This window comes from Pithys albifrons, chromosome 11, assembly GCF_047495875.1.
Source record: "Pithys albifrons albifrons isolate INPA30051 chromosome 11, PitAlb_v1, whole genome shotgun sequence".
In the NCBI taxonomy this organism is placed as follows: domain Eukaryota; kingdom Metazoa; phylum Chordata; class Aves; order Passeriformes; family Thamnophilidae; genus Pithys; species Pithys albifrons.
The window spans coordinates 18,177,091-18,189,611 of record NC_092468.1 but is presented as its reverse complement, the minus strand read 5'-3'; the positions used below and the strand labels follow the sequence as shown (position 1 = coordinate 18,189,611).

General features: G+C 43.8%; 1 protein-coding gene across 1 annotated transcript in view; it reads right to left on the bottom strand.

Moving 5' to 3' along the window:
- MCF2L2 (MCF.2 cell line derived transforming sequence-like 2) overlaps positions 1-9,460 on the bottom strand; it is a 157,425-nt gene extending 147,965 nt beyond the window's left edge. The window contains exon 1 of the mRNA XM_071567044.1: positions 9,044-9,460. Coding sequence (XP_071423145.1) covers positions 9,044-9,146 — 103 coding nt within the window. The 5' untranslated portion in view covers positions 9,147-9,460. The remainder of the gene's footprint in view (positions 1-9,043) is intronic.
- Positions 9,461-12,521: the final 3,061 nt, after the last annotated feature.

Genomic DNA, 12,521 nt, shown 5'->3' with positions numbered 1-12,521 from the left:
TCCAGCTTCCTGAAGTGGTTTTCCAGTGTTAACTGGGAGTAACTCCTATAAAATCTCTGGAGCTTAAGGCATGTATTGAATGAGGAGATTCAGATCCTGTCGGCAGCTGTTGCCAGGCAGCCCACAATGCTGTACATCAGCATTGTTTGTCTTGTATTTATGTCTTGGATCTGCAGATAACTGCCCTTGTATTCGAGGCCAGCTGTAGACAATTCATTGCCCAAGGGACACTGGAAATCATATGGCTCACGGTCATGCAGAGGAAGCAGGAGCTAAATGGTTTGCAGCCCCTCATATCTCGTTGCCCTGGGCAACAGCCTGCACTGCGGAAGCGGCAGATTCAGCCTTTCTCATAACAATTCTGTAACACATGGTGTTAATCTATGGATAGATACTATGACAGCCCTGCTGTAGGACGGCTGGGGTGCTCACAGAATAGGTGATATGGGTGGGTGCACAGACAGTCTCAGGATAAGAGCTGCTGGTTTCCATCCAAGATCCTTGAGACACAGATGGAGGTAACCGGAAGCACAGGATTACAGGCTGCACTCATGGATGTGGGGAATCTGACTTGAGATCCTCTCAGCTTGGCTTTCCTTGAGCTCTGGCAGGAACTGACCCAAGATCCCCACATGAACTCAGGACAATTCAGACAGTAGGTGCTAAGTCTGTGCTGCTTCTTTATACCTGTTTGCAGCAGAGGCTACAGCTGGGTCAGCTCCAGCTGAGTGCACTCAGACAAAAATCCATCTTTGAGGCTGGTAAATGAGTAGCAGTCTCCATGAATTCATGGAGAATCAGTGCTTTGGCTGTGTTTGTTAGCTCCTGAGTGCCTAGAAGATTCAGGACTCAAATTTCATGACAGCCAGCCAGGATTTTGGAACAATGCATATTCAAGAACACTCCAAATACAACACACAACAGGTGCAAAGCTGGTTTTGAGCTATTGTGTGCATGTTGTTCCAGGAAACAGAATAGACAATAATTTCATGACAGCATGGATTTTTGATATGGTAGCCCATCTTTCCTTTGGCCATGATTGAGATATTTTTCTGTACTGTCATGTCAGGTCCCTGCAACAGCTAGAAAAGATGGACACAGAACACACCAGCTTTGTAAACTAAATCCTAGGGTCCACTGAAATCTGGGATTTTCTGTCTCAGTTCAGTGCTTCATTCCCTATGACACTGCAAGGAATATTCTAATAGAAAACAGAATGAAGGACTATTCATTAAAAGAATTATTTGCAGGCCTCTGCTGAAAAGGCATCAGCCTTCTGCAATGCTGCACTGCAAAAGACAAGAGGTGGGTACATACAAATATAGTGTTATTTCACCCTTGAATTAATGCTGTTACTTCAGACTTTACCAGCTTGAATTCACATGCAGGACATGAATAGCTCTCCTCCAGTACATGAGCTCTATCATTCCCCAGAGGCAGTTATGCCTTTAGACTCACAGATGTTATCTATGTTGTGTTTACATGACAGTGGAGCTTGAAGATCCTGTGTTCTCAACCCAGTTGTCCCCTACACATCTGTCCCCATGCCAAAGCAGAGCCTGCTGTCCTTTCCTCTGCTAAACTCACCAGCTTTTCTTTACAATGTTCCTGCTCTCTGAGCAGTATCTCCCTCCATGTCATGATTTACAGATCACTTAAGGTATTTACAAATCATGTTTTTCCATCTATGCATGTAAGACTGGGCTGTTTCTTCACCCTGTCTCCTTTCTGTTCCTTGGTTTCAAATCTGGCTGTGTCTGCTGCACTGGTTGGTGTGAGTCACCAAAGCTGACTGACTAATAATGATCCATGTGCCATGTTATCCCCTTCATATCATTCTCCAGCATTTTCTCACATGAAAAGGATCAGGCAGCTTTGCAGAGAACTTAGATTTCCCCCAGTCACTCACTGGCCATCTGGGGAATTCCAGATGTTACTGTGCTGAATTCTAAATGGAGGTACAAGAAACTCGGTCAGTGGGCTAAAGAACAGCATTAACACAAACACAGCATTAACACAAAACATTTATGTTTATCTTCTCCCAAATCCTTGAACACAAGCCCAGCTCTGAAGAACAGGCGAAAATATATAGACAGGACTAGTATCATGTACCAGACACTGTACTGTCAAAATTATTTAAGCAGTCACTCAGGTTCAGAAAAGGTCATCCTGGACTGAATGCTAAGTCCAACCTCTGGGACTAAAAGAGGCCTCAAACATGGTGCAGAAGGAAAAAATGAGTGACAGCAATGGAATGGATTAGCTTATTCTCTACTCATTGCAATGACCTGGTGCTGCAAGTACCTTCCAAAGTGCTCAACCTGTTTCTCCCAGGGGGATGTCCTCTCAGGAGAACTCTTGGATTCAGGCACCATATGGAAGGCGAGAAAAAAGAATTAAATAAAAGATGAGGCAAGAGGTGGAAGAGGGCCGTTGTATTTTAACGAGCTGCCAGGAAACGTGATAGATGTCAACTCAGTTTAATTTTCAGGGAGGCCATCTGAGCTTCCCTCTGGCACAGAGATGGGAGCAGACAGGGGCTTCTCTCTACCTCCTTTTGGCCCTATTTCCTTTTTAATTTTGGGACTTAGCAGTGCAGAATGGTCACAGCTACATGCCATGTTAGCAAGCGATGACTTCTGCCAGCACCAGCATCTCATTGTGCCTGACTCACAGGAGGAAACCTCCTACATTTGCCTTCCCCTGGACAGTCCCCCCATTTCCTTCCTCCAGGTAGCCCTGGGCTTGCTCTGGAGTGTTTGAGAGCAGAGGGGGAAGTGTCACAGTTTGATTGGCTTGTTGAATGATATTGTAAAAAGTAATTTTCCCCTTGCTTGTGACCTAAGTTACCTCATAACAACTAACCAAAACAATAAAAGTGTAAAACAAAAACAAAACAGAAAACCATCACAAATTGTTTGCAAGAACCTGCTCTGGAAGTCAGAGGTTCCTGCTTTGGGCTGTATTAAAACTGCCACAGAGGGCTAACACTGTCTAAAATACAGTCCTGAGAGAAAGGTGGGTTCAGGAAAGCCATGAGAAGAGCTGACCCAAACAGAAGACACACAGACTTCCTTGCAACTGAAACATGCATCTTGGAATTACTCATTTGTTTCCCAACTGCTTTTCAGGCACCAACACACAAACTGCAGAGGTGAGCAGAGCTTTCTAGGGATGTCCAGGACCTGGTGTCCGGCATGCACAGCTGTGAAAGGCACCATGGGCATCACCAGGACTAACAGCTAACCTTGGATCCTTCCACATGACTTTCCTTTACTAATTTTCTTGCATGTAAACACTCCTCTATGTCAAGAAGCAAACACCTACAAGCCATTACTCAGGTAGACTAGATAATAAAGGACAGTGAGATTGCTGTAGCATTAGATTTAACAGCAGCATTGTGGAGGCTTTTGAAAGAGAGAGTGACTTACAGAGTGACAGATTGGATCACACCTCAGTTCCATCCAGCCTAGTTCCCTGTCTCCAACAGTTGCCATCACAACATGCGTAAGTAGAAAGTGTGAAAACCTTGCAGCAAGCAGATGGTGGATAGCGACTCCTATTCCCTTTTCTCTCCAACATCTTGCTCTCTCACTGGGTTGCGAGTGCAAGCTCAGGGTATAACAGCCAGTTTGGGGGAGGGTATCAATAAATGAGAAAACAGGTAGGGCTGCAAGCAGCCTTTCAATTTTGTGGGGCTCTGCGTGGCTCTCCTTACTGCAGGCTGCTCTGAAAGAAATTATTAACAGTTATACAGCTGGACACTGCAAGATTTTTCTATCTTTTTCTTAAATTCTCTCAAGGATATCAGGGTCACATCCCATATGGAAAAGTATTCAGCTAAAGTAAAAGAGAATATTGAAGAGAAACATCTCTGAGCTGTTCTCTCCTGAAACAGAAGCTGCCTTAATGCATGTTGCTCTTTCTTCGGGTTTTGGGAGCTCTTTAGTCAGCTTTGTCTCCCTAAACATGAGGCAAAACTATCACATAAATATTTTGCCTTGAGACAAACTAGTGTTCTGGATTCCCAACTCTAATAGTTCTTACAGTCTTTATTTCTGATCATGCCTCAACAAACCAGGTTAGAATGTGGGCTTTAAACACACATGTGGTCCTTGTAATATTCTACATTTTGGGGAGTGCACCAGGCACATCTGCACATTTTTCATAAATTTCTGTGAGAGCTTAATTTCCACTTTTTATAGACACAAACTGTGCAGCATTAGCAAAACACTTTTAAATAGTTTCTTGCTAAACAGTCCCCAGTGAAACAGCTGCACAGAATAGGCCATACAGAATGGGGTAAAACTATTAACCACAATCTAGGAACAAAAAAGTAAACAAGTAGCTTTTTAAGCTATAAAACTATAAAAGATACATTATTATTTCTCCTTTTCCACATCCCACTTTCCCACATGGAATCTCTTAGGTCTAATAGAATGAGCTTTTCTTCACTAATTGCACCTTTCTCTTCAGTTACTATTTTCATATTTTGCATGAACACAGTATTTTTGACCTCTGCCACTTCACCAAATTTGGTAAAAATTGGCCAACAGTTCAAAAGCTTTACTGGGGTACAGAGAGGAAGATGCAGATAACATGATCACATCTCAGTGTTTTTATAGAAGTAGGTTAATGGGGAAAGGAAACTCCAACCTACCACATCCCATTAGCCTGAGATCCCAAGTAAATTTAGCAAACATATTTCTGCAGTTTTCTTTTGTCATATTTCATTGGGAAATGCAGTGACAGATGTCCATGCCATGCCCGTGTATTACTTTTGAGTGAGGAAACCTGGTGCCCTGTGGTCAGTGGAGTGACCAGTTGCCTCCAGCTGCGCACCAGAAATCCGTTAAGTAGGACAGAGCCACACAATCAGTGGTTTGAAAAGAGTTCCTGAAATGCATGAATGCTCTAAAACAAAGGGAAGAATTTTCTGTTGCCGGCAGGGGATTTCTATTGCCTTGATTTAAGCCTTTGCATAGGAGTAGCAGAGGGCCTATTTGATATGGTACCTCAAAAGCTAATTTCTTATAATATCTCTTTTGAGTGCCCTTGATTTACAGAGACACATATCAGAATCATTGCAATCGTCTGTCCAGCTGTGACACATTAGATTATTTGTGCCTTTGTAGCATAAAGCAGATTCTGTGACTTGTGATGCTAAGCCATTGGCCTCGGACCAGTGCCAGCTCGGGTTATTCCATTCTGCTGACCTAAATTCCTCTCACACAGTCAAGTGGATGCAGTATCATCCTTTACTTCCAGTTCCAAATTGTAACACAGCTTCTTTTCACACACATAGGTATTTTGCACAGCTCTTCAAGCCTGGTGGTTAAGGCAAGAGTGGTAGGAACTGACAGACCATGGTTAACAGATAGGAATGTTAAGTGGTTTTCAAAGTTCTGAGATGTCAATCCTAAACAAAGTTCTGTCACTGACTTTCCTTCTGATTTCCATCAACTTGCTTATTTTTTTTTTCATGAAATGGGAGATTGGACAAATAAGAGTGTGTAAAATCAGATGAAAGCTGACTTGATTGTGGTGGTTTTTTTCTTGTATGCAACATTTGTGCAATGTAGTGCTTTCTGCAAATTCACACCACTGCCTCCCCTCCCAGGGACATTGACAGCCAGCTCGTCTGGATCCAGCTGACATTTGAAGATGTGAGGACCTCTTTACAACTTCACTGAGATCTAAGGGGAGCCTCTAAGAAAACCCTGCCTCTAATGTGCTGTGGAATTCTTTAGTGGCAACAGAGGAGCCAAACTGCTGTCCTTTTGAGTCAGCTCATGTTGGTTCTGGCAGCTCCATCCTATTATAAAATCATTTTAAGAAAAAATCTGCAGAAAATGAGCCACTGGGTGGAGGTGCTTGTGTGTGTAACTGTGCCCAGAACGTTGCCCACACATAGCAAAGCTGGCATCAGACTTCTGGGGACCAACTGCTGAGTGTGGGTGGGCAGTGACTACACAAAAGCATATTCTTGTGGGCTTCTCAAGCTGGAAGAGCTGTACATGTTCCCACAGGCAAACAATTCTGCCATCAGCACCAGGCACATCACCCAGCAAAGCTCTTCCCACCACAGAAGAGCTGCCACTTGCCAACCTACCCGAAGGACACGCTTTTTTCAAAATTGATGAGTGTTTCCCCAACACCTCCCAACAAACAAGTTCAATCAAAGTAGGTTAAATTAAAAAAAGAATCTTGACGCAGTTTTGGTAACATGATGGGTAGCATTTTGTGCCAGATCTCGGATAGTAAGCAGAAAGTCTGATAGTATTCACAAACTACTCCTGTCCTAGGCACCTGTGGTGGCTCCATTTCCTCACCCACACCACGGCAATCAGGAATAATCCCAGGGAGGCTGAGGGAGCACAGGGGTATTTAAGAGATTTAATCTGGTCCTCTGTTGTTTGACACTGTGTGACGATGTGCTACAGTACACAGTGCACGGTACTAAAAAAGTACTCATTAAGAGAGGTATTGTGAAGCAGGGAAATACCCTCAATGCTTTGATTTTAACCTGGCAAGGCAGGTAGCTGTGTGTAAGAAGTCTGTAGCAGGATAAGAGGCTTTTGTTACAAGCCCATGAACTGTCTAGCACATGAGTCAGCTAATGAGGGATGAAAGCATTTACCCAGGACAGGTAAGCTGAGCCCCAGGCAATTAACTATGTTTGTGTCACTCTTATCGATATTAAAAATAAACTGGCGGGTCACCTACTTCACACAGACCAAAACTATCCCATAAAGGATTTATTGGCAATATGTCTTTTGTTTCAATGCTCCCATAAAGTTCTTATTTGGCATTTTGCAAACTTTGTGAATAAGTTTCTTCCCTCTTGCTGCCTGGGTGAGCTGGGAGCTCTGCTCCCAACCAAGAGCTGGCTACATCCTAGAACAGGGTAAATCCCTCAGTCCAAGCAGTAAGATGGTGGTGACAGTTGTTGTAAAAACAGTAAACACTATAAAGTAGGTTCATGGCAAGGGTCCCCCTTAGTTTGCTAAGGCTGGGGAGCCCTTTCACTTCTTTGAGCTGTAAAGATTCCTACTGCCCTTCCAAGAGACCCCTGCAGCTTCCCAGGAATTACTCTTTCAATAAACTACTGCTGATTCAGCTACGGCAACTCATGTTACAAGATGTGATTCATAAACATGGTGCATCATCAGTGGGTTTGGAAGAAATGTTCTTCCTTCAGCCAATAACAAATGTTTTAACAGTGCTTGCTTCCATTTTTGTACAACTGCTTTTTCCAGTTACATGATTCAATAAAAAATGAGCACTGCCTACAAGAAGGCAGGCAGATTCCAGAAGCTGGGTCTGATTTGTAGGTCTCTAGTGGCTGGGAAAATGGTGGGATTATCCTTCCCTGTTGGAAGCTGATGAACTAGGCTCTTGCCTCAGTGTGAAATGGAAAAATCTCCAAGATCTGTGACCTTCATTCCCTTCCCTAGGAGTGGCCTGCTGGTTGATCTCCAGAAAACCAATGACACTCTTTAGCATCAGCCACATGACCCAGAAACCTCTTTTATTTATCAGGGAACAGGGAAAAACTTCATTAACATTTTTCTAGTGTCGAGAATTATTTCCTACTAGATAATAGCATATTATATAATAGGTAACAAAATGCTGTTACCTCCAGCAAATCCCTCCTGACATAAGGAGGGTCCTCAATATGGATGATAAGGATTTGTATTAACAGAATAAACAGAAGATGCACAAATCTCTTTGGCTTCACTGAAATACTCTTCCAAAAAAAAAATTAAATGTGCCTCATGTTGAATCGCAAATCTTCATAACAAAACTCTGAATTCATGTGACTTCATGTCAAACTGAATTTGCACAATTGCAAAGCAACTCATGTTGGCATTACTGGGTCAAAGAGGCTGCTGCCACAAGCTCTCCTGGCAGTCACACTCTCTGCCATATCCAGCTCCTGCTGAGGTCACCAGGAGCACCAAGACTGAACCTGGGATAAGATCTTGGAGAGATAGGACCTGGTCTTAAATATTTTATTCAGTTTAAATCTGCTTTTGTGCTACCTCTTTGGACAAGATACTGATTGCATTTTTTTTCTTAGACTTAGTTCAGCTCCTACAGCTAATATCAAACCAAAGAATAATGTTCATCTAAAATCTTACTTGTATATTCTCTAAAAGTAAAATTTTGGTCACACTGTTTCATATACAGGTTGAGCAAAGTAAGTGACAAAGGCATTTCAAGAACCTGTACAACATCTTTGGCGTTCACAACACACAATCCATTACAAAACTGACAGCTATAAAATTTGCTCCCATGCAATTCAACTAAAAATGTTCTCTTTTATGTGATGCAACACAGCTGCAATCTGCTTTAACTCAACTGTAGGTAACAAAAAAGGGTGACAAAATCTTTTCTCAGTTGATACTTTAACACCAGCATCTCCTACTCTCTGGCTAGTTTCAGGTTAGTTAGTTCCTTTTATTTCAGTCATCAATGCCAGCAAGGGGGTAGCCAGCTTAGATGCATAAGGATGCCAGTGCATAGTACAGGCCCTCACCTGTATTCAGTGCCATGTGAAGGCTGGCAACAGTAAAATCAAGCCTAACATGGAGAAGAGCTTTTGAGATCCTGTCCTAGCACCTTCTAGAAATCTTGAAACAGCAAGGGCCATGAAAAAGATTCTTGGAGAACAGGCTGCTTCCAGTCTCACAATCAAATGCCCAGCACATTAGCCCTGCTGTTGCTCCAGCATCCTCCCTTTTCCCTGCCACCTCCCTGCAAGGACTGGGCTCGGGTATTTTACACAGATCAGTTCACAGGTAGGACACTCTCTGCTCCCACTGTTTCTGCTTTTCAGGGAAATAGATGCTTGGAAAACATACCAAATCATCAATAAAAGGCTGTCTAATTGCCCAAAAGCAGGGGTTCACAATCTGCTGATGGCTCCTATTTCACGCACAGGTGTGACATTGTCACACAAAGGCATCAGCACCTTCTGGGAGAGCAGGGACCCCGAATCCACACAAATGTATTAAGAATAAAAATAAAGATGTCTTACCCACATGGGTGATAACTGTAGTCAGTCGCTGGGTGAGCTCCTGATGTGACATCTCTTCTTCTTTTAGCCAAAAAAGCATTTCACACAGGGAGCTACACAGCATCCAAAAAAAGATGCACCCAGAGTGGGAGGCTGCACACTCACTGCCTCACTTGCACACAAAGCAAGGACCACTCCCACGGCACGGCCCTTCCAGCTCTCACATCTTCTGTCGGCTGCTCACCTCTTCCAATTTGCTGCCGTCCATGCATGGACCTTGAAAAGCTCCTTCCAGAAGGGGATTTTACCCCCCTTGACAGCGGCAAGGGAGCAGGAGGGGGGAGAAGAAAAGAGTAAAGGAGCAGGCGAGTTGATTGCTTATGGCTTTTTTTCTCCCTTCTCCCGCGGATGAGGCAAAGGATAAAGAGACAAACCAGCAAGCAGATACCTTCCTCCAGGGAGACTTTTGGATGGTGATGCTGCGAGTCAGGGAAAAATCCTGGAGGTAGGAATGGCATCGAGAGGAGTGGAGCTGGCAGGAGAGCTCTCACAGCAGCAGCTGCTCTGCAACGCTCCCTTCATCAGCGTGCCTGGGAGCAGAGAACAGCCCGCTCGCAGTCTTCGGTGCTCCCTCTGGGGCCCTGGTGCCTCGCAGGCTGTCACGGGGTGGAACCCCACAATGTCCCCACAGTCCCTTCTCCCATCCCCTCTAAAAGTCCCTGCCTAAAAAATGGGGCCGTTGATTACGTGGAGGGGAGGGAGGCAGTGGTCTTTTTAGAGGTGTTGGGGCCAGAGGCTTTGTTGCCCACCTGCATGGACAAGATCCATGGAATCCTGATGTGACTGAGCCCATGGGATGCTTTCCTTGCCAATGTACAAGCAGGGTGAATTAATTAGCTGTGGGTGGTGGGCAGGACTCACCTGTGATTGTGGCCACCAGCTCAGCCGTGCCCATGGGCAGCCAGACCCAGGTGGGCTGCCATGGGCCAGGGCAGGGCTGTGGGGAGCGGCTGCCCTCAGTGCCAGGGACACAGCTGAGCCTTGCATGGATACATGGCTGCCATAGGGCAACTGGGCTGCTGGACTACGGGAAAGCTTCACCAACCCTCCCAAGCTACAGATCCCAGCTGGGATCAGAGAAGAGGGAAAGTGAGGCAGGCGAGAAAGGGCAGATCACACCAGAGACTTGTATGTCTCCATTCCCTCTTTGCACCTCGTCCTTTGAAGCCTGCCTGAAGCTCCACACAATATACTTCTGGAAAGAGGGAAAAGTTATTACACATCTAAAACTGAAGAGACAAAATAGAGAAGGGTGCAGCTGCCTGCAAGATCTGCTCTATTCTCAGAGAGTGGATTCAGCTCTAACTCCAGATTTCCCTACCCATCCATAGGGTTTTGCTTGAGTCCATCTTCTCAAACATACCAAAGAACCTGACAACATGTATACACAAAGCTGGAGCTGCAAAATCCCCCTGAGGGCTCATTGGATCTTACAGCATGGTTAGTGTGCCTGTCCTGGTGTTACAAAAAGGTTTATCTACCTTTGTGGTGGGAAAATCCTGTAATCAGATGGCTGACCTACAAGCCACTCTGAGTATCTGTGCTGTTGTCCCCATTTTGGGATGATTGACCAACTGTGCCGAGAGGTTCCTTGCATACTTCTGCTCAGTTAATTTAACAGCAAGTCTGTCTGAAAGCATGTGAGAAGGATGACTTCAGAGCCACCCACCTGCCAACATTTTGGGATGAAAGCAAAAGCCATTTTTTTCCCAAGACCTAATTTTACTGCCTATCTGGGCAGCAAATATCAAATTGCAAAGATCTTGACTAAAATTAAAAGGATTCCCTCAACCAGGGAAGAGATGCCATTTTCAGGGGGAAAAAAAGCATGTGGGAAGTAGGCTGACACCCAGCCATAATTTTTTGAGGGATATGAAAGATCTGGGATGCTTTATTTTGCTCTTGGAGAGTCAGACTGCAGGTAGGAACATAAGACTAGAAAAGTCACTATGTTTCCAGACACTGAACAGATTTTTTTTCCTTTTTTCTTTTTTATTTTTTCCCCCTGCAGGCAGAGACACTGTATAATCCCATTCATAAATGAAATAAACACTGAAAAGCAGTGTAGATGGTTTGCTCTCACTACTCCTCCAGCAAGGCTGTTCAAGAACATCAAGGACAGCTAAGAGCCTTTGTCTAATTTCTAGCTAGATTCATTCTGTTATTTTAAGACCATATGCTCTTATGCCAGCATTGTTATTCAGCATCACTAACAGTAGACACATGGCCACTTGCTATTTTAAGATATTTTTTAACTTATTATTTCTTTTTGCTATGTTAATCTGCTTTCTAGTTTTCCAGCATACCTTCAGTAACTTTTGATTCTGTTATTAAATTGCAATCCAGTTCAGGAGAGAGAAATTAGTTCTTACAGACTCACTGAAAATCAGGAAGATGTACAAAGTCTGAAAGGGGAAAGGATGCAGTAGAAACTCATTAATTATGTTTTGTGGCTGCTCCCTGCCCAGTTTAGTCTGTGGGCTGGGTTACATGGGATTCAGTCTGAGCTGAGAGTGCTGTTCCTCCCTTATGATGTGAGTTGTAACAAACAAAAGGAAGAAATTTTGGTGGGAAGGTTTGGGCTGCAGGACACAGCCATGGGATAACAAACTCCACTGGTTTTACTAGTTATTATTCTTTACACTTCCAAGGTTCATTAGTGCCTGCCTTAAAAAGAGGCTGCTGTTTATTGTGTGTATTGCTGTTAAAAATTCCAAAATGGAAGAGACAAAAGGAGGGAACCAAGTCAAAAACACTGCAAGAGCACTGGTGATCCTCCCAGAAAGGGATAAAACAGCAACCTGGACTACAGAGATCTCTTGGAGACAGAGAGAAAGGAAAGCCCTGTGCCTGTCCCTTGAGGAACAGCTCAAAGATACTGGTCCATCACTGTGATGGTAACAACGTCCAGTGCTGGTTTTTTTTGTGAAATCAAGACAGTACTTCTATAACAACTATTGACGTCCCCTCTGAAGGATAAAAGCCCTTGCTGATATATACATGTGGTAGAAGTACAAAGGATGATGGTTTACATTTCAGGCAGGGGTCTCACTGACAGCAGGATCAGGGGCTGTACAAACACCATGGTTCCACTATTAAAAATGATGGCCAAAAGGCAAAAGAATTTGATTTTTCCATAGAGTGACAGCCTGACAAATCACCAACTGTTTATTAGATCCTGAATCAAACAGCTGAGGCCAAAGCATTGTAAGCTATTTAATAAGCAGTAAATTGCACACTGCAAACAAAAAGTGTTTACAAGGTTCTATGGCCTGACCAGATGGAAGGGGAAACTCTCACAGGAAAAAGAATTGATCTCTTCTTCTTTTTTATGTTATATAGCTATACATCTTTCTTCTGTCACTAAGAAACGTTTAGCCAACTGAGCCTGAAGGGCTATTGAGAATCAAAATGAGATCCATCCATGAAACTAGTCTTT